This window comes from Giraffa tippelskirchi, chromosome 8 (assembly GCF_054371585.1).
Source record: "Giraffa tippelskirchi isolate mGirTip1 chromosome 8, T2T-mGirTip1v1.2.pri, whole genome shotgun sequence".
Classification (NCBI taxonomy): domain Eukaryota; kingdom Metazoa; phylum Chordata; class Mammalia; order Artiodactyla; family Giraffidae; genus Giraffa; species Giraffa tippelskirchi.
Window position 1 is genome coordinate 65,021,809 of NC_137282.1, and position 24,583 is coordinate 65,046,391.

The following is a 24,583-nucleotide window of genomic DNA, read 5'->3' on the forward strand; positions in this document are numbered from 1 at the left end:
CTGACCCTTCTGGGAAGAGAAGTTCGAGCAGGCAGAAGCAGCGGCTCCACTGGCCGGGCCCAGCTCGGAAAACTCCCAGCACGGCTGGCTGACGGTCACTGTCGTTGCAGAGCTTCCCACGTGATGAGGCCGAGGACGGGGACACCCCGTCCACCTCCTGGAGGGAGGGGTCGGAGCACCACCCCCCCGCCCGTGAGGCCCAGTGCAGGCTCCAGGTGAGCGTGCCCACGGAGGCATCAGCCCCACCGGGGGCGAAGCGGAGGCGGGGAAGGCCTGCTGCCGAGACACCGCCCAGGATACACCCGGCGGCCCAGTCTGAGGCTGCCACGGAGCTCAGCACACCCGGCTCCGACCCAGAGTCCCGAGAACCCCGGCCTCTGAGGCAGCAGGAGGACCTGGAGCCCAGCACGCCAGAGCACAGAGGTGAGGACGCTGGGGCTGGTGCACGGGAGTGTGTGGGGAGGGGGTGCTGAGCTACACAGGGACGAGTCCCCGAAAGATGCTGCTGGGCCTGCAGCAAGCGCTGGCCTCACACCCCCACCCCCATCTTGCACACTTCAGTCCCAAAAGACATCCGACGCTGGGTATTCTTTGGGAATCTCTTGGAAGCTTTCTGTCCCGGGATACGCACATGCCAAGGCTGGCCTGTGGGTAAACTTTGCTTCTCCCCCAGCTCTAGCACTGGCCTCCAACTGGAACCAGGCTCCACTTCCCAGACCTGTCCCTACAGAGGTGGTGGCTCCAGGTGCAGGACCCAGGAATCCACCGAGGGCAGATGGAGAACCGAGACTTGCCCTCGCAGAGACACCAGGCCAGCTGGGTACTGGCCAGCACACCGGGCAGATCGGATCTCCGTGCCTGCAGGACCCCCAGCTCCAGGCACTGATGTCCCACCCCCTCAGCGAGAACCTCCACTTCCACGTGCACCTGTACCTGCTCGGGCTTTGGCAGGAGAACCCGAGGCAGAGGAGGAGTCACCGCCTCGGCAGGGAGAGCCTGCCCTGGCTCCCGCGCAACACCCAGACGCCGACGATGACTCACCCGCCCCTGCAGGAAGAACGAGCCCCCGCTCTGGACAGAGACCCAGAGCCCTTGCCGGAAACACCACGTCCAGGGCAGCGGTCGGCTCTGCAGCCTCCATCCCTGTCTGCTCACCGTGGACGCCGGCAACTCGTTCTGCCCCCAGGGGACATGGAGTTCCTTTCCCCTGAACTGCTTTGCATTTGGTTTGTTTCCACCTTTCTGGTGATGTTTTATTGTTTGTATGGTTTCGTGTATTTCTGTTGGTTAAGTTGGGATTAGTAAACTTTTTCATCATTGTTGCAATTTGGGAACACTGTTGTGTAACTCTGGTGATACTGTGTTACCATCACCACTTTGTAGTTGCAGACCCCTTCCATCTTTATGCCCCACCCGCCAACAAAGCCTGGATTCAAGGCAAGCACGCCCTGTTCATCCCTCCCCCCCGATCCTGAACACAATTTCATCTTTTCTTTCTGCATTCCTTCCTATATTCTTGGTGTCCCCAATCAATGCCTCTCAGTGAAATGACTGAAGGAGTTTTTTTCGGACTCTCCACCTACTGTAAGACTCCATTGGAGAGTTCTCATTTTTATGTCCTTTGAAGTAGCCTTTGATAGCTGAAAGGACGGTGTACGTCCTTTCAAGATATCATGTGCCAAACGAAGCCCTTTTGGCAAATGCCATCATTATCTCCAGGCAGGCATTGCTGTTTGAAGGGTGACATCTCAGCCAGAAGGCAGAGGCTGAGCTCCTCTTGTTGCACCAGCTCCCAAAAGAAGCCAAGAAAGGGAGCTGGAACAACAAACCACCCCAACGCCCAGGAAAGCGTTCTTCACGACAGAAGGCTAGAAAATGACCCAACAACCTTGTGGCCCAGAACCCCTCTAGAAAAATCACTGTTCCATAAAAAAGAGAAACACATGGGAAGTTCCAAGGAGAGGCAATGCCCACGGCCAGTGTACTTTAGAGACGGCCTGACCGCTCCGGGGAAGACACGCACCGACGGAACCCCTTGGGAAACAGCAGTGATAGTCCTCACCGTCGTAAGGGTTTCCTCTGGGGACAACCTGCCCTGGGCACCACATGAGGGAGCAGACCGGCTTCTCTTCCTCTGCCCCCACACCATTCACTCATGAAGGCAGCTCAGGTGTTCTCATGCCCTGCCTGCCTGCCTGCCTGCCTGGCTCATCCGTGAGCTGTGCCCACCTCCAGGGCAGGACTCCACCTTCTCCTCTCTGTGTACCGTGAATCTGCACACAGTGGGCTTTCAGAACCTTAGGAGACTTGAGCCATTCCCACTCGAGCCAGAACCCTCCCCAGGAAGGAAAACAGCTGTGGAGTCATTTTGGCCCCAGCACTGGTTCCCAAACCCTGGCGGCTCCTACAGCCTCTACGGTGTGAAGAGGGAGGTCCCTTTTGACAGAGCTTTCCGGCTGTCAGATCTAAGCTGTTGTTTCACTGTCAGCTGTGTCTCTTCCGTTGCAGCCAGGTGGGCCACGCTGCTCCAAAGGAGCTCACAAGCTGAGTTGCAAGGGAGGAATTGAGAGGACAGGGATGGCTACAACGTGCTGCAAACTGAGTGAGGGTCCCCACAATCCTCAGCAAAGGTCTGTGGCGTGCAAGTGGGGAGTAGAGGGCCCCCAAGTTCCAAAGGAAGGGAGGTACTCGGGAGCTAAAGCCCTTGGCTGCTGTGGTAGCAGCTGCAGATGGCAGCTCGTCCACAGTGCACTTCGAATGAGGTCATATGAGCGGGACTCGGGAAATGGCTCCGAAATCCAGAGAAAGGGGTCAGGGTATGTGGGAATCCGGCGGGGGTGGGGGGTGGATGAAGGAAGGTGTCCTTCCTCTCTCCAATGCAATTTGGTTTGGTGAGTCTCAAAGCTACCAGATGGCACTTCCCAAGTCAGGCCCCCGCAGGAATCAGGGTGGGCTGCGTGCCTCGGCCCCTGCCACAGGGACAAGCCACACCAGTGGCCTCCCTGAGCTCAAATGGCCGGACCTGGGGGTTCTGTCTGGGTGCACACCTCCTTGCTGTGGCCAAGTTCCCCCCTTCTCTGAGCACCAGCTTCATCCTCTCGAATGAGGACATCGATTGCTACCTTGGCACGTTACTCTCTTCATCCTGTGAAGACTCATTAGGCTTATCCTACAATTACTAGCTGGCCCGAAGAGATATCTCCTGAATCCAGATTAAGCGGGAGTCTCCCAGGCTCATCTGGCATGTCTTCCCTGAAGTCTGCCAAAACCCACACCCTTGCATTTCCAGGGACTCCCCTTAGCCAGCTTGGCAGAAAACCCAGCATGGTTCAAACAAGCTGACAGACAAGCGGGAGAGGACTCACGGGCAGACGGCCTCCCTCAGGTCTCGGGTGGAGCTCTGGGACCACAGCAGCAACGGGCCATCCCAGCCCCTGGGCTCAGCAGTGCCCTCATTCTCAGGCCGGCGGCTCTGCCCTGAGGGGAGCAGGAAGGTCACCAACTGCCGCAGGCGGACCTCAAGCCCCTCCCACTGCTGGAGCCTGACCTCCCCCGGCCCCACCCCTTCCCCTACCCCAGCAGGACGAGAGCTCGTCTTCCCCTGGCTTCCAACGTGAGGCCCGACCCTGGGCCCCGATTGGGCACTGCCCCAGTCCGGAGCCAATCACAGTGGCCAGGGAGGTGGAACGCACCGATTGGCCAGGGCCAGGTCATGTGACCATGCTCCCCAGGAAACTCAAATATTACCAAGATTCCCTAACAAACCAATGAACGAAATTATCCAGTAAAGGCAAACCGTACTTTTTAATGAGGCCAAAGTGACAGAAAAAAAAAAAAAAGCTTCACAATGAACTGCTCAAGGAAGCTACTAAATAAACTTTCAGAAAAGTTAAGTAGTTTTTTTTTTTTTAATAGGGTGACGGAAAGCTATACCTTTCCCATCTATGTGAATTTAGGTTTAAACTAGATTTCCCTTGGCTATTATATAAGACAAAAAAACCCACATCACCCCCTTTCACTTCCCCCACCCCCAAAAAGGGTTTTAGTCTATTGAATTTTTGTGTCCTCAGTTGTGTCTGATTCACGGCAACTCACGAACTCTACACAGCCAGGCTCTTCCGTCCATGGAATTCAGGGCAATTTTTTTCTGTCACAGTAAATGCCCACCCTGGGTGATCCAAAGTCAAGGGCTCAGAGGCTCCTGAGAGACTAACTCCTTTCAGCTGAGCACAGAGCTGGCTCCTCACTGGGATGCCTGTGGCCTGGGGCTCCCAGAGGGGAGAGCAGCACTCGCCCCACCGTGTGGTCACTGCTGGAAGTGCAGGCTGCTCCTCACTCCCCCTTGACAGTGTCCCTGAGGGCAGAACAGTGTGAATCTACTCAAGGTGGAAACGCAAACTCCGATGCAACCAAACTTCCCACAAGGTCTCCAAAACCACTCAGGAACAGGGAATTGGAAACTGCAGGGCATGACATGAATGGAGATGGAGACTTGACACCTTACACCGAGTTCACTTCCAGTTATCCCTAGACAAAGTTTCCATGAAAACTTGTCACAAATCTAGAAGAACAATGAGCAGAAACCGGACACGTGCTTTGAGTCTTCACACACAAAACAAAAAGGCAGCCCACAAAACAACCCAGAGAATACAGTGGACTTTGCAAAATCAAAGATATCTACTGTGGGAAAGACCTCATTACAAAAGCAAAAGACAGGTCATACATCGCGAGACGAATGAGTGGAAACACAAAGCTTCTCAAGGATGTGTCTCCAAACAGACAAAGAACACCAACACGACAAGCCTGTGAAAACTAGGGAAAGGTCTGAAGGGACAGCAGACTGAGGAAGACACACACAGAGTATCCCGGATGATGTCCAGCACAGAGGGCCTGAAGAAACAACAGTCTAGTTGCACTCCCTCAGGCCTGTGTGACCCTGGATGAGGCCTCTGTTTCCCGGTGGCTCTGAGAGATGGACAGGGAGGAAGGGGAAGAGAAATCACTTGCATTTCTAATACTCACAGCAAAGTCTTCCAATGAGAAGGGAATTATCACCCCCACTGACAATGCCATTCACTGAAGTGATACCCACGAGTCCATCTAACCCAGAAGGGAAGGAAGGACCTGTTCTCACAAAACGGCGAGAGATGGAAGAAGGAAGATCAAGCCCACACCAATCGCTGCAAAGAGAAGCTGTGCTCAGGGCTTGAAAGAATTCCTATTGGGAAAATGATGTCACAGCCCCACAAGGCAATCCACAGCTTCGATGCTATTCCTCCCAAAATGCCAATGCATTTTGGCACCGAACAAAGAATTGCAACAGGGGTTTCGGAAACAGAAAAGAGCCTAAATTGTCAATACAATCCGACGAAAAAGCCCCGATACGGACATCCAAGGTTGTGTGAAAGGAAATTAGACGAGCAAACTAGGATCCTCAGGAGAGTATCGGAGAAGGCGATGGCGACCCACTCCAGTACTCTTGCCTGGAAAGTGCCCTGGACAGAGGAGCCTGGTAGGCTGCAGGCCATGGGGTCGCGCAGAGTCAGACACGACTGAAGTGACTTAGCCGCAGCGGCAGCAGCAGGACAGTATGCTATTGGGAATACAACAACACACACAGATCCAGATCGATGGAATCAAGTTGAGGGTCCAGAAACAAACCCCGGCATCCATGGTCAACTCGTCTCTGACACAGAAGGGGAGAATATCCAAATGGGAACAAGAAAGCCTCTTCAATCAATGTCCATGGGAAAACCAGACAGCTACATCTGAAGAACGCTATTGGTTTTGATCTCACACCACCTCAATATCGGGGAAAACCCTCACCCTAAAGGCTGATGTCATGAGATAGCTAGAAAGAAGCGTAGGTCAAAGGCTCCTTAACATCAGAGTCTCCTTGCCATTTGCTGGGCGGAGGTAGAAATGGGTCTCTTCAAGTAAGGGAAAGAGGGAAACGAAGTACACCAATGGGTTTCCATCCAATGGAACCTCTTCACAACAGAGAAGCTAAGCATTCACAAATGCAAAAGATAGGAAACGGAACATGAGAGACTCCTTGCAAGTGGTGTATCTGAGAAGGGGTTCATATGGAAAGAGACGAAGAATGCACAGCACTCAGATTCCAAGAAACACCACCACCACCCTTGACCCTTCCCCCATGACCAACTCCGACCTAAAGCCTTTCTCTCCCTCTAACCTATCCCTAAAACATAACCCTCATCTAATCATATACATGTGCATTCCTAGCATCCATCCATCCACACACGAGAGAGAAAGAGGAAGACACAGACTGAATCGAGAAAGGAAAAGAGAGGGACACAGCCAGAGAGAGACACGGAACCAAAGAGAGGAAAGGAGTCGATGGCCCAGACTTTTCATCACTCTGTCTCGAAGGTAGAAGCAATGACAGCGCCCATCCACCCCAGAAGGGGGAAAAGGACGGAAGGTTTGGAGAGGAAAAGACAAGAACCCAGGGATCCATTAGAAGCTCAGCCACCCGCAGAAGCCGAGCTGGGACACTTGAACAGAATCTCAATGGAAACAGAGGACCAGAAACTTGGCTACTCTTTTCTATAAGAGAGGGAGACCTTCGAGTCTTCCTTTCGGTGCTCCAACTTGGATGCGGGGTCTCAAAACAGTCAGGAGGGGGAGTGCCTTTTCCTGGGTTCCACGGCGCATCCAGGCCTCGTTCTGCCCCATTCTGTGCTGTGTCAGCCCTGGATGGAGTCTTTCTTTCTGAAGTCTCAGCGCACAAGCTCCACGTGATATCGGCCCCAGGTGGAAAGGCATGGAGCTGCTCGTAGGCCGCCAGACCTAGGAAACAGATGGGAGAATGACCCCCTCTCTGCAGATGGAGAGACTGGGGAAACCCTGAGGGGCATATGCTTGTCCAGGGCCACACCACTTATGAGAAGAAGGAGCCTGGTCTGAGAGCAGCGGGGTCCTCGGAGCTCAGGCCCTGGCTGCACCCAGGCCTCCCCAGGGCTGTGGGCTGGGCTGTGTGGCTGTCACTGTGCCTGCACATGGCCTAAGGGGGGTGGTCGAGCAGTCAGAAACCCAGAGATTCCCTTGGGAAGTTTTGGGGAAGGGACCTCAGCACGAACCCCAGGAAATGATGTCACCTGCCGGCAACAGAACCCAACAGAACCCGCAACCCGGGTATCCAGGCCTCCAGAGCGGAGAGGAGCCCCCAGCCAGATCACTTGCTGCCAGGATGTTCTGCTGTTTGCCCCTGCCCAGAGCCCGGGGCCGCAGGAGAGCTCACAGGCAGTGTGCGTGGGCACCCTGTCGACGTTGGCTCAGGGCACCCCCGAGAGGCCTCTGGCCCTTTGCCCGGAGAAACAGAAAGGTAACACGGGGAGCCCCAGGCCGGGCCAGGCCACCTCTCCCATGCCACCCGGAAACACCGGGTCCTTTGCCTGTGTGTGTGGATGCGGGTTTCTCGGGGTGTGTCTCCCTCAAGGAAGCCCAGGCGGATGTGGGGTCAGAAGCCTGCGGACAAGTTGTGTCCACACCCCAGGGGAGAGCAGGCTGGGTGGGATGGGGAGAGTGCGGGCAGCGCCGGCCGCCCAGGCTGACCTCACACCCTCAGGTGGGTCTCTTTCCTCCCGGGTGGGGATGTGAGCAGACACACGTCTCTGACCCTTCTGGGAAGAGAAGTTCGAGCAGGCAGAAGCAGCGGCTCCACTGGCCGGGCCCAGCTCGGAAAACTCCCAGCACGGCTGGCTGACGGTCACTGTCGTTGCAGAGCTTCCCACGTGATGAGGCCGAGGACGGGGACACCCCGTCCACCTCCTGGAGGGAGGGGTCGGAGCACCACCCCCCCGCCCGTGAGGCCCAGTGCAGGCTCCAGGTGAGCGTGCCCACGGAGGCATCAGCCCCACCGGGGGCGAAGCGGAGGCGGGGAAGGCCTGCTGCCGAGACACCGCCCAGGATACACCCGGCGGCCCAGTCTGAGGCTGCCACGGAGCTCAGCACACCCGGCTCCGACCCAGAGTCCCGAGAACCCCGGCCTCTGAGGCAGCAGGAGGACCTGGAGCCCAGCACGCCAGAGCACAGAGGTGAGGACGCTGGGGCTGGTGCACGGGAGTGTGTGGGGAGGGGGTGCTGAGCTACACAGGGACGAGTCCCCGAAAGATGCTGCTGGGCCTGCAGCAAGCGCTGGCCTCACACCCCCACCCCCATCTTGCACACTTCAGTCCCAAAAGACATCCGACGCTGGGTATTCTTTGGGAATCTCTTGGAAGCTTTCTGTCCCGGGATACGCACATGCCAAGGCTGGCCTGTGGGTAAACTTTGCTTCTCCCCCAGCTCTAGCACTGGCCTCCAACTGGAACCAGGCTCCACTTCCCAGACCTGTCCCTACAGAGGTGGTGGCTCCAGGTGCAGGACCCAGGAATCCACCGAGGGCAGATGGAGAACCGAGACTTGCCCTCGCAGAGACACCAGGCCAGCTGGGTACTGGCCAGCACACCGGGCAGATCGGATCTCCGTGCCTGCAGGACCCCCAGCTCCAGGCACTGATGTCCCACCCCCTCAGCGAGAACCTCCACCTCCACGTGCACCTGTACCTGCTCGGGCTTTGGCAGGAGAACCCGAGGCAGAGGAGGAGTCACCGCCTCGGAAGGGAGAGCCTGCCCTGGCTCCCGCGCAACACCCAGACGCCGACGATGACTCACCCGCCCCTGCAGGAAGAACGAGCCCCCGCTCTGGACAGAGACCCAGAGCCCTTGCCGGAAACACCACGTCCAGGGCAGCGGTCGGCTCTGCAGCCTCCATCCCTGTCTGCTCACCGTGGACGCCGGCAACTCGTTCTGCCCCCAGGGGACATGGAGTTCCTTTCCCCTGAACTGCTTTGCATTTGGTTTGTTTCCACCTTTCTGGTGATGTTTTATTGTTTGTATGGTTTCGTGTATTTCTGTTGGTTAAGTTGGGATTAGTAAACTTTTTCATCATTGTTGCAATTTGGGAACACTGTTGTGTAACTCTGGTGATACTGTGTTACCATCACCACTTTGTAGTTGCAGACCCCTTCCATCTTTATGCCCCACCCGCCAACAAAGCCTGGATTCAAGGCAAGCACGCCCTGTTCATCCCTCCCCCCCGATCCTGAACACAATTTCATCTTTTCTTTCTGCATTCCTTCCTATATTCTTGGTGTCCCCAATCAATGCCTCTCAGTGAAATGACTGAAGGAGTTTTTTTCGGACTCTCCACCTACTGTAAGACTCCATTGGAGAGTTCTCATTTTTATGTCCTTTGAAGTAGCCTTTGATAGCTGAAAGGACGGTGTACGTCCTTTCAAGATATCATGTGCCAAACGAAGCCCTTTTGGCAAATGCCATCATTATCTCCAGGCAGGCATTGCTGTTTGAAGGGTGACATCTCAGCCAGAAGGCAGAGGCTGAGCTCCTCTTGTGGCACCAGCTCCCAAAAGAAGCCAAGAAAGGGAGCTGGAACAACAAACCACCCCAACGCCCAGGAAAGCGTTCTTCACGACAGAAGGCTAGAAAATGACCCAACAACCTTGTGGCCCAGAACCCCTCTAGAAAAATCACTGTTCCATAAAAAAGAGAAACACATGGGAAGTTCCAAGGAGAGGCAATGCCCACGGCCAGTGTACTTTAGAGACGGCCTGACCGCTCCGGGGAAGACACGCACCGACGGAACCCCTTGGGAAACAGCAGTGATAGTCCTCACCGTCGTAAGGGTTTCCTCTGGGGACAACCTGCCCTGGGCACCACATGAGGGAGCAGACCGGCTTCTCTTCCTCTGCCCCCACACCATTCACTCATGAAGGCAGCTCAGGTGTTCTCATGCCCTGCCTGCCTGCCTGCCTGCCTGGCTCATCCGTGAGCTGTGCCCACCTCCAGGGCAGGACTCCACCTTCTCCTCTCTGTGTACCGTGAATCTGCACACAGTGGGCTTTCAGAACCTTAGGAGACTTGAGCCATTCCTACTCGAGCCAGAACCCTCCCCAGGAAGGAAAACAGCTGTGGAGTCATTTTGGCCCCAGCACTGGTTCCCAAACCCTGGCGGCTCCTACAGCCTCTACGGTGTGAAGAGGGAGGTCCCTTCTGACAGAGCTTTCCGGCTGTCAGATCTAAGCTGTTGTTTCACTGTCAGCTGTGTCTCTTCCGTTGCAGCCAGGTGGGCCACGCTGCTCCAAAGGAGCTCACAAGCTGAGTTGCAAGGGAGGTATTGAGAGGACAGGGATGGCTACAACGTGCTGCAAACTGAGTGAGGGTCCCCACAATCCTCAGCAAAGGTCTGTGGCGTGCAAGTGGGGAGTAGAGGGCCCCCAAGTTCCAAAGGAAGGGAGGTACTCGGGAGCTAAAGCCCTTGGCTGCTGTGGTAGCAGCTGCAGATGGCAGCTCGTCCACAGTGCACTTCGAATGAGGTCATATGAGCGGGACTCGGGAAATGGCTCCGAAATCCAGAGAAAGGGGTCAGGGTATGTGGGAATCCGGCGGGGGTGGGGGGTGGATGAAGGAAGGTGTCCTTCCTCTCTCCAGTTCAATATGGTTTGGTGAGTCTCAAAGCTACCAGATGGCACTTCCCAAGTCAGGCCCCCGCAGGAATCAGGGTGGGCTGCGTGCCTCGGCCCCTGCCACAGGGACAAGCCACACCAGTGGCCTCCCTGAGCTCAAATGGCCGGACCTGGGGGTTCTGTCTGGGTGCACACCTCCTTGCTGTGGCCAAGTTCCCCCCTTCTCTGAGCACCAGCTTCATCCTCTCGAATGAGGACATCGATTGCTACCTTGGCACGTTACTCTCTTCATCCTGTGAAGACTCATTAGGCTTATCCTACAATTACTAGCTGGCCCGAAGAGATATCTCCTGAATCCAGATTAAGCGGGAGTCTCCCAGGCTCATCTGGCATGTCTTCCCTGAAGTCTGCCAAAACCCACACCCTTGCATTTCCAGGGACTCCCCTTAGCCAGCTTGGCAGAAAACCCAGCATGGTTCAAACAAGCTGACAGACAAGCGGGAGAGGACTCACGGGCAGACGGCCTCCCTCAGGTCTCGGGTGGAGCTCTGGGACCACAGCAGCAACGGGCCATCCCAGCCCCTGGGCTCAGCAGTGCCCTCATTCTCAGGCCGGCGGCTCTGCCCTGAGGGGAGCAGGAAGGTCACCAACTGCCGCAGGCGGACCTCAAGCCCCTCCCACTGCTGGAGCCTGACCTCCCCCGGCCCCACCCCTTCCCCTACCCCAGCAGGACGAGAGCTCGTCTTCCCCTGGCTTCCAACGTGAGGCCCGACCCTGGGCCCCGATTGGGCACTGCCCCAGTCCGGAGCCAATCACAGTGGCCAGGGAGGTGGAACGCACCGATTGGCCAGGGCCAGGTCATGTGACCATGCTCCCCAGGAAACTCAAATATTACCAAGATTCCCTAACAAACCAATGAACGAAATTATCCAGTAAAGGCAAACCGTACTTTTTAATGAGGCCAAAGTGACAGAAAAAAAAAAAAAAGCTTCACAATGAACTGCTCAAGGAAGCTACTAAATAAACTTTCAGAAAAGTTAAGTAGTTTTTTTTTTTTTAATAGGGTGACGGAAAGCTATACCTTTCCCATCTATGTGAATTTAGGTTTAAACTAGATTTCCCTTGGCTATTATATAAGACAAAAAAACCCACATCACCCCCTTTCACTTCCCCCACCCCCAAAAAGGGTTTTAGTCTATTGAATTTTTGTGTCCTCAGTTGTGTCTGATTCACGGCAACTCACGAACTCTACACAGCCAGGCTCTTCCGTCCATGGAATTCAGGGCAATTTTTTTCTGTCACAGTAAATGCCCACCCTGGGTGATCCAAAGTCAAGGGCTCAGAGGCTCCTGAGAGACTAACTCCTTTCAGCTGAGCACAGAGCTGGCTCCTCACTGGGATGCCTGTGGCCTGGGGCTCCCAGAGGGGAGAGCAGCACTCGCCCCACCGTGTGGTCACTGCTGGAAGTGCAGGCTGCTCCTCACTCCCCCTTGACAGTGTCCCTGAGGGCAGAACAGTGTGAATCTACTCAAGGTGGAAACGCAAACTCCGATGCAACCAAACTTCCCACAAGGTCTCCAAAACCACTCAGGAACAGGGAATTGGAAACTGCAGGGCATGACATGAATGGAGATGGAGACTTGACACCTTACACCGAGTTCACTTCCAGTTATCCCTAGACAAAGTTTCCATGAAAACTTGTCACAAATCTAGAAGAACAATGAGCAGAAACCGGACACGTGCTTTGAGTCTTCACACACAAAACAAAAAGGCAGCCCACAAAACAACCCAGAGAATACAGTGGACTTTGCAAAATCAAAGATATCTACTGTGGGAAAGACCTCATTACAAAAGCAAAAGACAGGTCATACATCGCGAGACGAATGAGTGGAAACACAAAGCTTCTCAAGGATGTGTCTCCAAACAGACAAAGAACACCAACACGACAAGCCTGTGAAAACTAGGGAAAGGTCTGAAGGGACAGCAGACTGAGGAAGACACACACAGAGTATCCCGGATGATGTCCAGCACAGAGGGCCTGAAGAAACAACAGTCTAGTTGCACTCCCTCGGGCCTGTGTGACCCTGGATGAGGCCTCTGTTTCCCGGTGGCTCTGAGAGATGGACAGGGAGGAAGGGGAAGAGAAATCACTTGCATTTCTAATACTCACAGCAAAGTCTTCCAATGAGAAGGGAATTATCACCCCCACTGACAATGCCATTCACTGAAGTGATACCCACGAGTCCATCTAACCCAGAAGGGAAGGAAGGACCTGTTCTCACAAAACGGCGAGAGATGGAAGAAGGAAGATCAAGCCCACACCAATCGCTGCAAAGAGAAGCTGTGCTCAGGGCTTGAAAGAATTCCTATTGGGAAAATGATGTCACAGCCCCACAAGGCAATCCACAGCTTCGATGCTATTCCTCCCAAAATGCCAATGCATTTTGGCACCGAACAAAGAATTGCAACAGGGGTTTCGGAAACAGAAAAGAGCCTAAATTGTCAATACAATCCGACGAAAAAGCCCCGATACGGACATCCAAGGTTGTGTGAAAGGAAATTAGACGAGCAAACTAGGATCCTCAGGAGAGTATCGGAGAAGGCGATGGCGACCCACTCCAGTACTCTTGCCTGGAAAGTGCCCTGGACAGAGGAGCCTGGTAGGCTGCAGGCCATGGGGTCGCGCAGAGTCAGACACGACTGAAGTGACTTAGCCGCAGCGGCAGCAGCAGGACAGTATGCTATTGGGAATACAACAACACACACAGATCCAGATCGATGGAATCAAGTTGAGGGTCCAGAAACAAACCCCGGCATCCATGGTCAACTCGTCTCTGACACAGAAGGGGAGAATATCCAAATGGGAACAAGAAAGCCTCTTCAATCAATGTCCATGGGAAAACCAGACAGCTACATCTGAAGAACGCTATTGGTTTTGATCTCACACCACCTCAATATCGGGGAAAACCCTCACCCTAAAGGCTGATGTCATGAGATAGCTAGAAAGAAGCGTAGGTCAAAGGCTCCTTAACATCAGAGTCTCCTTGCCATTTGCTGGGCGGAGGTAGAAATGGGTCTCTTCAAGTAAGGGAAAGAGGGAAACGAAGTACACCAATGGGTTTCCATCCAATGGAACCTCTTCACAACAGAGAAGCTAAGCATTCACAAATGCAAAAGATAGGAAACGGAACATGAGAGACTCCTTGCAAGTGGTGTATCTGAGAAGGGGTTCATATGGAAAGAGACGAAGAATGCACAGCACTCAGATTCCAAGAAACACCACCACCACCCTTGACCCTTCCCCCATGACCAACTCCGACCTAAAGCCTTTCTCTCCCTCTAACCTATCCCTAAAACATAACCCTCATCTAATCATATACATGTGCATTCCTAGCATCCATCCATCCACACACGAGAGAGAAAGAGGAAGACACAGACTGAATCGAGAAAGGAAAAGAGAGGGACACAGCCAGAGAGAGACACGGAACCAAAGAGAGGAAAGGAGTCGATGGCCCAGACTTTTCATCACTCTGTCTCGAAGGTAGAAGCAATGACAGCGCCCATCCACCCCAGAAGGGGGAAAAGGACGGAAGGTTTGGAGAGGAAAAGACAAGAACCCAGGGATCCATTAGAAGCTCAGCCACCCGCAGAAGCCGAGCTGGGACACTTGAACAGAATCTCAATGGAAACAGAGGACCAGAAACTTGGCTACTCTTTTCTATAAGAGAGGGAGACCTTCGAGTCTTCCTTTCGGTGCTCCAACTTGGATGCGGGGTCTCAAAACAGTCAGGAGGGGGAGTGCCTTTTCCTGGGTTCCACGGCGCATCCAGGCCTCGTTCTGCCCCATTCTGTGCTGTGTCAGCCCTGGATGGAGTCTTTCTTTCTGAAGTCTCAGCGCACAAGCTCCACGTGATATCGGCCCCAGGTGGAAAGGCATGGAGCTGCTCGTAGGCCGCCAGACCTAGGAAACAGATGGGAGAATGACCCCCTCTCTGCAGATGGAGAGACTGGGGAAACCCTGAGGGGCATATGCTTGTCCAGGGCCACACCACTTATGAGAAGAAGGAGCCTGGTCTGAGAGCAGCGGGGTCCTCGGAGCTCAGGCCCTGGCTGCACCCAGGCCTCCCCAGGGCTGTGGGCTGGGCTGTGTGGCTGTCACTGTGCCTGCACATGGCCTAAGGGGGGTGGTCGAGCAGTCAGAAACCCAGAGATTCCCTTGGGAAGTTTTGGGGAAGGGACCTCAGCACGAACCCCAGGAAATGATGTCACCTGCCGGCAACAGAACCCAACAGAACCCGCAACCCGGGTATCCAGGCCTCCAGAGCGGAGAGGAGCCCCCAGCCAGATCACTTGCTGCCAGGATGTTCTGCTGTTTGCCCCTGCCCAGAGCCCGGGGCCGCAGGAGAGCTCACAGGCAGTGTGCGTGGGCACCCTGTCGACGTTGGCTCAGGGCACCCCCGAGAGGCCTCTGGCCCTTTGCCCGGAGAAACAGAAAGGTAACACGGGGAGCCCCAGGCCGGGCCAGGCCACCTCTCCCATGCCACCCGGAAACACCGGGTCCTTTGCCTGTGTGTGTGGATGCGGGTTTCTCGGGGTGTGTCTCCCTCAAGGAAGCCCAGGCGGATGTGGGGTCAGAAGCCTGCGGACAAGTTGTGTCCACACCCCAGGGGAGAGCAGGCTGGGTGGGATGGGGAGAGTGCGGGCAGCGCCGGCCGCCCAGGCTGACCTCACACCCTCAGGTGGGTCTCTTTCCTCCCGGGTGGGGATGTGAGCAGACACACGTCTCTGACCCTTCTGGGAAGAGAAGTTCGAGCAGGCAGAAGCAGCGGCTCCACTGGCCGGGCCCAGCTCGGAAAACTCCCAGCACGGCTGGCTGACGGTCACTGTCGTTGCAGAGCTTCCCACGTGATGAGGCCGAGGACGGGGACACCCCGTCCACCTCCTGGAGGGAGGGGTCGGAGCACCACCCCCCCGCCCGTGAGGCCCAGTGCAGGCTCCAGGTGAGCGTGCCCACGGAGGCATCAGCCCCACCGGGGGCGAAGCGGAGGCGGGGAAGGCCTGCTGCCGAGACACCGCCCAGGATACACCCGGCGGCCCAGTCTGAGGCTGCCACGGAGCTCAGCACACCCGGCTCCGACCCAGAGTCCCGAGAACCCCGGCCTCTGAGGCAGCAGGAGGACCTGGAGCCCAGCACGCCAGAGCACAGAGGTGAGGACGCTGGGGCTGGTGCACGGGAGTGTGTGGGGAGGGGGTGCTGAGCTACACAGGGACGAGTCCCCGAAAGATGCTGCTGGGCCTGCAGCAAGCGCTGGCCTCACACCCCCACCCCCATCTTGCACACTTCAGTCCCAAAAGACATCCGACGCTGGGTATTCTTTGGGAATCTCTTGGAAGCTTTCTGTCCCGGGATACGCACATGCCAAGGCTGGCCTGTGGGTAAACTTTGCTTCTCCCCCAGCTCTAGCACTGGCCTCCAACTGGAACCAGGCTCCACTTCCCAGACCTGTCCCTACAGAGGTGGTGGCTCCAGGTGCAGGACCCAGGAATCCACCGAGGGCAGATGGAGAACCGAGACTTGCCCTCGCAGAGACACCAGGCCAGCTGGGTACTGGCCAGCACACCGGGCAGATCGGATCTCCGTGCCTGCAGGACCCCCAGCTCCAGGCACTGATGTCCCACCCCCTCAGCGAGAACCTCCACCTCCACGTGCACCTGTACCTGCTCGGGCTTTGGCAGGAGAACCCGAGGCAGAGGAGGAGTCACCGCCTCGGAAGGGAGAGCCTGCCCTGGCTCCCGCGCAACACCCAGACGCCGACGATGACTCACCCGCCCCTGCAGGAAGAACGAGCCCCCGCTCTGGACAGAGACCCAGAGCCCTTGCCGGAAACACCACGTCCAGGGCAGCGGTCGGCTCTGCAGCCTCCATCCCTGTCTGCTCACCGTGGACGCCGGCAACTCGTTCTGCCCCCAGGGGACATGGAGTTCCTTTCCCCTGAACTGCTTTGCATTTGGTTTGTTTCCACCTTTCTGGTGATGTTTTATTGTTTGTATGGTTTCGTGTATTTCTGTTGGTTAAGTTGGGATTAGTAAACTTTTTCATCATTGTTGCAATTTGGGAACACTGTTGTGTAACTCTGGTGATACTGTGTTACCATCACCACTTTGTAGTTGCAGACCCCTTCCATCTTTATGCCCCACCCGCCAACAAAGCCTGGATTCAAGGCAAGCACGCCCTGTTCATCCCTCCCCCCCGATCCTGAACACAATTTCATCTTTTCTTTCTGCATTCCTTCCTATATTCTTGGTGTCCCCAATCAATGCCTCTCAGTGAAATGACTGAAGGAGTTTTTTTCGGACTCTCCACCTACTGTAAGACTCCATTGGAGAGTTCTCATTTTTATGTCCTTTGAAGTAGCCTTTGATAGCTGAAAGGACGGTGTACGTCCTTTCAAGATATCATGTGCCAAACGAAGCCCTTTTGGCAAATGCCATCATTATCTCCAGGCAGGCATTGCTGTTTGAAGGGTGACATCTCAGCCAGAAGGCAGAGGCTGAGCTCCTCTTGTGGCACCAGCTCCCAAAAGAAGCCAAGAAAGGGAGCTGGAACAACAAACCACCCCAACGCCCAGGAAAGCGTTCTTCACGACAGAAGGCTAGAAAATGACCCAACAACCTTGTGGCCCAGAACCCCTCTAGAAAAATCACTGTTCCATAAAAAAGAGAAACACATGGGAAGTTCCAAGGAGAGGCAATGCCCACGGCCAGTGTACTTTAGAGACGGCCTGACCGCTCCGGGGAAGACACGCACCGACGGAACCCCTTGGGAAACAGCAGTGATAGTCCTCACCGTCGTAAGGGTTTCCTCTGGGGACAACCTGCCCTGGGCACCACATGAGGGAGCAGACCGGCTTCTCTTCCTCTGCCCCCACACCATTCACTCATGAAGGCAGCTCAGGTGTTCTCATGCCCTGCCTGCCTGCCTGCCTGCCTGGCTCATCCGTGAGCTGTGCCCACCTCCAGGGCAGGACTCCACCTTCTCCTCTCTGTGTACCGTGAATCTGCACACAGTGGGCTTTCAGAACCTTAGGAGACTTGAGCCATTCCTACTCGAGCCAGAACCCTCCCCAGGAAGGAAAACAGCTGTGGAGTCATTTTGGCCCCAGCACTGGTTCCCAAACCCTGGCGGCTCCTACAGCCTCTACGGTGTGAAGAGGGAGGTCCCTTCTGACAGAGCTTTCCGGCTGTCAGATCTAAGCTGTTGTTTCACTGTCAGCTGTGTCTCTTCCGTTGCAGCCAGGTGGGCCACGCTGCTCCAAAGGAGCTCACAAGCTGAGTTGCAAGGGAGGTATTGAGAGGACAGGGATGGCTACAACGTGCTGCAAACTGAGTGAGGGTCCCCACAATCCTCAGCAAAGGTCTGTGGCGTGCAAGTGGGGAGTAGAGGGCCCCCAAGTTCCAAAGGAAGGGAGGTACTCGGGAGCTAAAGCCCTTGGCTGCTGTGGTAGCAGCTGCAGATGGCAGCTCGTCCACAGTGCACTTCGAATGAGGTCATATGAGCGGGACTCGGGAAATGGCTCCGAAATCCAGAGAAAGGGGTCAGGGTATGTGGGAATCCGGCGGGGGTGGGGGGTGGATGAAGGAAGGTGTCCTTCCTCTCTCCAGTTCAATTTGGTTTGGTGAGTCTCAAAGCTACCAGATGGCACTTCCCAAGTCAGGCCCCCGCAGGAATCAGGGTGGGCTGCGTGCCTCGGCCCCTGCCTCAGGGACAAGCCACACCAGTGGCCTCCCTGAGCTCAAATGGCCGGATCTGGGGGTTCTGTCTGGGTGCACACCTCCTTGCTGTGGCCAAGTTCCCCCCTTCTCTGAGCACCAGCTTCATCCTCTCGAATGAGGACATCGATTGCTACCTTGGCACGTTACTCTCTTCATCCTGTGAAGACTCATTAGGCTTATCCTACAATTACTAGCTGGCCGGAAGAGATATCTCCTGAATCCAGATTAAGCGGGAGTCTCCCAGGCTCATCTGGCATGTCTTCCCTGAAGTCTGCCAAAACCCACACCCTTGCATTTCCAGGGACTCCCCTTAGCCAGCTTGGCAGAAAACCCAGCATGGTTCAAACAAGCTGACAGACAAGCGGGAGAGGACTCACGGGCAGACGGCCTCCCTCAGGTCTCGGGTGGAGCTCTGGGACCACAGCAGCAACGGGCCATCCCAGCCCCTGGGCTCAGCAGTGCCCTCATTCTCAGGCCGGCGGCTCTGCCCTGAGGGGAGCAGGAAGGTCACCAACTGCCGCAGGCGGACCTCAAGCCCCTCCCACTGCTGGAGCCTGACCTCCCCCGGCCCCACCCCTTCCCCTACCCCAGCAGGACGAGAGCTCGTCTTCCCCTGGCTTCCAACGTGAGGCCCGACCCTGGGCCCCGATTGGGCACTGCCCCAGTCCGGAGCCAATCACAGTGGCCAGGGAGGTGGAACGCACCGATTGGCCAGGGCCAGGTCATGTGACCATGCTCCCCAGGAAACTCAAATATTACCAAGATTCCCTAACAAACCAATGAACGAAATTATCCAGTAAAGGCAAACCGAACTTTTTAATGAGGCCAAAGTGACAGAAAAAAAAAAAAAAAGCTTCACAATGAACTGCTCAAGGAAGCTACTAAATAAACTTTCAGAAAAGTTAAGTAGTTTTTTTTTTTTTTTTAATAGGGTGACGGAGAGCTATACCTTTCCCATCTATGTGAATTTAGGTTTAAACTAGATTTCCCTTGGCTATTATATAAGACAAAAAAGCCCACATCACCCCCTTTCACTTCCCCCACCCCCAAAAAGGGTTTTAGTCTATTGAATTTTTGTGTCCTCAGTTGTGTCTGATTCACGGCAACTCACGAACTCTACACAGCCAGGCTCTTCCGTCCATGGAATTCAGGGCAATTTTTTTCTGTCACAGTAAATGCCCACCCTGGGTGATCCAAAGGCAAGGGCTCAGAGGATCCTGAGAGACTAACTCCTTTCAGCTGAGCACAAAGCTGGCTCCTCACTGGGATGCCTGTGGCCTGGGGCTCCCAGAGGGGAGAGCAGCACTCGCCCCACCGTGTGGTCACTGCTGGAAGTGCAGGCTGCTCCTCACTCCCCCTTGACAGTGTCCCTGAGGGCAGAACAGTGTGAATCTACTCAAGGTGGAAACGCAAACTCCGATGCAACCAAACTTCCCACAAGGTCTCCAAAACCACTCAGGAAGAGGGAATTGGAAACTGCAGGGCATGACATGAATGCAGATGGAGACTTGACACCTTACATCGAGTTCACTTCCAGTTATCCCTAGACAAAGTTTCCATGAAAACTTGTCACAAATCTAGAAGAACAATGAGCAGAAACCGGACACGTGCTTTGAGTCTTCACACACAAAACTAAAAGGCAGTCCACAAAACAACCCAGAGAATACAGTGGACTTTGCAAAATCAAAGATATCTACTGTGGGAAAGACCTCATGACAAAAGCAAAAGACAGGTCATACATCGCGAGATGAATGAGTGGAAACACAAAGCTTCTCAAGGATGTGTCTCCAAACAGACAAAGAACACCAACACAACAAGCCTGTGAAAACTAGGGAAAGGTCTGAAGGGACACCAGACTGAGGAAGACACACACAGAGTATCCCGGATGATGTCCAGCACAGAGGGCCTGAAGAAACAACAGTCTAGTTGCACTCCCTCGGGCCTGTGTGACCCTGGATGAGGCCTCTGTTTCCCGGTGGCTCTGAGAGATGGACAGGGAGGAAGGGGAAGAGAAATCACTTGCATTTCTAATACTCACAGCAAAGTCTTCCAATGAGAAGGGAATTATCACCCCCACTGACAATGCCATTCACTGAAGTGATACCCACGAGTCCATCTAACCCAGAAGGGAAGGAAGGACCTGTTCTCACAAAACGGCGAGAGATGGAAGAAGGAAGATCAAGCCCACACCAATCGCTGCAAAGAGAAGCTGTGCTCAGGGCTTGAAAGAATTCCTATTGGGAAAATGATGTCACAGCCCCACAAGGCAATCCACAGCTTCGATGCTATTCCTCCCAAAATGCCAATGCATTTTGGCACCGAACAAAGAATTGCAACAGGGGTTTCGGAAACAGAAAAGAGCCTAAATTGTCAATACAATCCGACGAAAAAGCCCCGATACGGACATCCAAGGTTGTGTGAAAGGAAATTAGACGAGCAAACTAGGATCCTCAGGAGAGTATCGGAGAAGGCGATGGCGACCCACTCCAGTACTCTTGCCTGGAAAGTGCCCTGGACAGAGGAGCCTGGTAGGCTGCAGGCCATGGGGTCGCGCAGAGTCAGACACGACTGAAGTGACTTAGCCGCAGCGGCAGCAGCAGGACAGTATGCTATTGGGAATACAACAACACACACAGATCCAGATCGATGGAATAAAGTTGAGGGTCCAGAAACAAACCCCGGCATCCATGGTCAACTCGTCTCTGACACAGAAGGGGAGAATATCCAAATGGGAACAAGAAAGCCTCTTCAATCAATGTCCATGGGAAAACCAGACAGCTACATCTGAAGAACGCTATTGGTTTTGATCTCACACCACCTCAATATCGGGGAAAACCCTCACCCTAAAGGCTGATGTCATGAGATAGCTAGAAAGAAGCGTAGGTCAAAGGCTCCTTAACATCAGAGTCTCCTTGCCATTTGCTGGGCGGAGGTAGAAATGGGTCTCTTCAAGTAAGGGAAAGAGGGAAACGAAGTACACCAATGGGTTTCCATCCAATGGAACCTCTTCACAACAGAGAAGCTAAGCATTCACAAATGCAAAAGATAGGAAACGGAACATGAGAGACTCCTTGCAAGTGGTGTATCTGAGAAGGGGTTCATATGGAAAGAGACGAAGAATGCACAGCACTCAGATTCCAAGAAACACCACCACCACCCTTGACCCTTCCCCCATGACCAACTCCGACCTAAAGCCTTTCTCTCCCTCTAACCTATCCCTAAAACATAACCCTCATCTAATCATATACATGTGCATTCCTAGCATCCATCCATCCACACACGAGAGAGAAAGAGGAAGACACAGACTGAATCGAGAAAGGAAAAGAGAGGGACACAGCCAGAGAGAGACACGGAACCAAAGAGAGGAAAGGAGTCGATGGCCCAGACTTTTCATCACTCTGTCTCGAAGGTAGAAGCAATGACAGCGCCCATCCACCCCAGAAGGGGGAAAAGGACGGAAGGTTTGGAGAGGAAAAGACAAGAACCCAGGGATCCATTAGAAGCTCAGCCACCCGCAGAAGCCGAGCTGGGACACTTGAACAGAATCTCAATGGAAACAGAGGACCAGAAACTTGGCTACTCTTTTCTATAAGAGAGGGAGACCTTCGAGTCTTCCTTTCGGTGCTCCAACTTGGATGCGGGGTCTCAAAACAGTCAGGAGGGGGAGTGCCTTTTCCTGGGTTCCACGGCGCATCCAGGCCTCGTTCTGCCCCATTCTGTGCTGTGTCAGCCCTGGATGGAGTCTTTCTTTCTGAAGTCTCAGCGCACAAGCTCCACGTGATATCGGCCCCAGGTGGAAAGGCATGGAGCTGCTCGTAGGCCGCCAGACCTAGGAAACAGATGGGAGAATGACCCCCTCTCTGCAGATGGAGAGACTGGGGAAACCCTGAGGGGCATATGCTTGTCCAGGGCCACACCACTTATGAGAAGAAGGAGCCTGGTCTGAGAGCAGCGGGGTCCTCGGAGCTCAGGCCCTGGCTGCACCCAGGCCTCCCCAGGGCTGTGGGCTGGGCTGTGTGGCTGTCACTGTGCCTGCACATGGCCTAAGGGGGGTGGTCGAGCAGTCAGAAACCCAGAGATTCCCTTGGGAAGTTTTGGGGAAGGGACCTCAGCACGAACCCCAGGAAATGATGTCACCTGCCGGCAACAGAACCCAACAGAACCCGCAACCCGGGTATCCAGGCCTCCAGAGCGGAGAGGAGCCCCCAGCCAGATCACTTGCTGCCAGGATGTTCTGCTGTTTGCCCCTGCCCAGAGCCCGGGGCCGCAGGAGAGCTCACAGGCAGTGTGCGTGGGCACCCTGTCGACGTTGGCTCAGGGCACCCCCGAGAGGCCTCTGGCCCTTTGCCCGGAGAAACAGAAAGGTAACACGGGGAGCCCCAGGCCGGGCCAGGCCACCTCTCCCATGCCACCCGGAAACACCGGGTCCTTTGCCTGTGTGTGTGGATGCGGGTTTCTCGGGGTGTGTCTCCCTCAAGGAAGCCCAGGCGGATGTGGGGTCAGAAGCCTGCGGACAAGTTGTGTCCACACCCCAGGGGAGAGCAGGCTGGGTGGGATGGGGAGAGTGCGGGCAGCGCCGGCCGCCCAGGCTGACCTCACACCCTCAGGTGGGTCTCTTTCCTCCCGGGTGGGGATGTGAGCAGACACACGTCTCTGACCCTTCTGGGAAGAGAAGTTCGAGCAGGCAGAAGCAGCGGCTCCACTGGCCGGGCCCAGCTCGGAAAACTCCCAGCACGGCTGGCTGACGGTCACTGTCGTTGCAGAGCTTCCCACGTGATGAGGCCGAGGACGGGGACACCCCGTCCACCTCCTGGAGGGAGGGGTCGGAGCACCACCCCCCCGCCCGTGAGGCCCAGTGCAGGCTCCAGGTGAGCGTGCCCACGGAGGCATCAGCCCCACCGGGGGCGAAGCGGAGGCGGGGAAGGCCTGCTGCCGAGACACCGCCCAGGATACACCCGGCGGCCCAGTCTGAGGCTGCCACGGAGCTCAGCACACCCGGCTCCGACCCAGAGTCCCGAGAACCCCGGCCTCTGAGGCAGCAGGAGGACCTGGAGCCCAGCACGCCAGAGCACAGAGGTGAGGACGCTGGGGCTGGTGCACGGGAGTGTGTGGGGAGGGGGTGCTGAGCTACACAGGGACGAGTCCCCGAAAGATGCTGCTGGGCCTGCAGCAAGCGCTGGCCTCACACCCCCACCCCCATCTTGCACACTTCAGTCCCAAAAGACATCCGACGCTGGGTATTCTTTGGGAATCTCTTGGAAGCTTTCTGTCCCGGGATACGCACATGCCAAGGCTGGCCTGTGGGTAAACTTTGCTTCTCCCCCAGCTCTAGCACTGGCCTCCAACTGGAACCAGGCTCCACTTCCCAGACCTGTCCCTACAGAGGTGGTGGCTCCAGGTGCAGGACCCAGGAATCCACCGAGGGCAGATGGAGAACCGAGACTTGCCCTCGCAGAGACACCAGGCCAGCTGGGTACTGGCCAGCACACCGGGCAGATCGGATCTCCGTGCCTGCAGGACCCCCAGCTCCAGGCACTGATGTCCCACCCCCTCAGCGAGAACCTCCACCTCCACGTGCACCTGTACCTGCTCGGGCTTTGGCAGGAGAACCCGAGGCAGAGGAGGAGTCACCGCCTCGGAAGGGAGAGCCTGCCCTGGCTCCCGCGCAACACCCAGATGCCGACGATGACTCACCCGCCCCTGCAGGAAGAACGAGCCCCCGCTCTGGACAGAGACCCAGAGCCCTTGCCGGAAACACCACGTCCAGGGCAGCGGTCGGCTCTGCAGCCTCCATCCCTGTCTGCTCACCGTGGACGCCGGCAGCTCGTTCTGCCCCCAGGGGACATGGAGTTCCTTTCCCCTGAACTGCTTTGCATTTGGTTTGTTTCCACCTTTCTGGTGATGTTTTATTGTTTGTATGGTTTCGTGTATTTCTGTTGGTTAAGTTGGGATTAGTAAACTTTTTCATCATTGTTGCAATTTGGGAACACTGTTGTGTAACTCTGGTGATACTGTGTTACCATCACCACTTTGTAGTTGCAGACCCCTTCCATCTTTATGCCCCACCCGCCAACAAAGCCTGGATTCAAGGCAAGCACGCCCTGTTCATCCCTCCCCCCCGATCCTGAACACAATTTCATCTTTTCTTTCTGCATTCCTTCCTATATTCTTGGTGTCCCCAATCAATGCCTCTCAGTGAAATGACTGAAGGAGTTTTTTTCGGACTCTCCACCTACTGTAAGACTCCATTGGAGAGTTCTCATTTTTATGTCCTTTGAAGTAGCCTTTGATAGCTGAAAGGACGGTGTACGTCCTTTCAAG

General features: G+C 55.3%; 3 protein-coding genes and 1 long non-coding RNA gene across 4 annotated transcripts in view; 3 read left to right on the top strand and 1 right to left on the bottom strand.

Moving 5' to 3' along the window:
• Window positions 1-24,583, bottom strand: part of LOC145517947 (uncharacterized) — a 144,860-nt gene that overhangs the window by 34,414 nt on the left and 85,863 nt on the right. The window contains exons 24-29 of the long non-coding RNA XR_014062433.1: window positions 21,866-22,091; window positions 18,640-18,751; window positions 14,225-14,450; window positions 11,003-11,114; window positions 6,588-6,813; window positions 3,366-3,477 (exon numbers count right to left, since the gene is read on the bottom strand). This is a non-coding gene — a long non-coding RNA (uncharacterized LOC145517947). The remainder of the gene's footprint in view (window positions 1-3,365; window positions 3,478-6,587; window positions 6,814-11,002; window positions 11,115-14,224; window positions 14,451-18,639; window positions 18,752-21,865; window positions 22,092-24,583) is intronic.
• On the top strand, window positions 6,999-8,963 carry LOC145517891 (uncharacterized). Its single transcript, XM_081521219.1, has 3 exons — window positions 6,999-7,348; window positions 7,748-8,060; window positions 8,311-8,963. Exons 1-3 carry the CDS (start codon window positions 7,112-7,114, stop codon window positions 8,937-8,939), a joined length of 1,179 nt encoding a protein of 392 aa, XP_081377345.1. The 5' UTR covers window positions 6,999-7,111; the 3' UTR covers window positions 8,940-8,963.
• Window positions 14,636-16,600, top strand: LOC145517892 (uncharacterized). The gene is made up of 3 exons (XM_081521220.1): window positions 14,636-14,985; window positions 15,385-15,697; window positions 15,948-16,600. Exons 1-3 carry the CDS (start codon window positions 14,749-14,751, stop codon window positions 16,574-16,576), a joined length of 1,179 nt encoding a protein of 392 aa, XP_081377346.1. The 5' UTR covers window positions 14,636-14,748; the 3' UTR covers window positions 16,577-16,600.
• On the top strand, window positions 22,277-24,241 carry LOC145517886 (uncharacterized). Its single transcript, XM_081521213.1, has 3 exons — window positions 22,277-22,626; window positions 23,026-23,338; window positions 23,589-24,241. The coding sequence occupies exons 1-3, from the start codon at window positions 22,390-22,392 to the stop codon at window positions 24,215-24,217; spliced, it is 1,179 nt and encodes a 392-aa protein (XP_081377339.1). The 5' UTR covers window positions 22,277-22,389; the 3' UTR covers window positions 24,218-24,241.

Bases quoted from the DNA above. Each gene is read 5' to 3' on its own strand.
- LOC145517892 (XM_081521220.1), top strand. From the start codon at position 14,749: ATGATGTCACCTGCCGGCAACAGAACCCAACAGAACCCGCAACCCGGG. The intron at 14,986-15,384 runs GTAACACGGGGA...CTGTCGTTGCAG, and splicing joins TTGCCCGGAGAAACAGAAAG to AGCTTCCCACGTGATGAGGC. The intron at 15,698-15,947 runs GTGAGGACGCTG...CTTCTCCCCCAG, and splicing joins CAGCACGCCAGAGCACAGAG to CTCTAGCACTGGCCTCCAAC.
- LOC145517891 (XM_081521219.1), top strand. From the start codon at position 7,112: ATGATGTCACCTGCCGGCAACAGAACCCAACAGAACCCGCAACCCGGG. The intron at 7,349-7,747 runs GTAACACGGGGA...CTGTCGTTGCAG, and splicing joins TTGCCCGGAGAAACAGAAAG to AGCTTCCCACGTGATGAGGC. The intron at 8,061-8,310 runs GTGAGGACGCTG...CTTCTCCCCCAG, and splicing joins CAGCACGCCAGAGCACAGAG to CTCTAGCACTGGCCTCCAAC.
- LOC145517886 (XM_081521213.1), top strand. From the start codon at position 22,390: ATGATGTCACCTGCCGGCAACAGAACCCAACAGAACCCGCAACCCGGG. The intron at 22,627-23,025 runs GTAACACGGGGA...CTGTCGTTGCAG, and splicing joins TTGCCCGGAGAAACAGAAAG to AGCTTCCCACGTGATGAGGC. The intron at 23,339-23,588 runs GTGAGGACGCTG...CTTCTCCCCCAG, and splicing joins CAGCACGCCAGAGCACAGAG to CTCTAGCACTGGCCTCCAAC.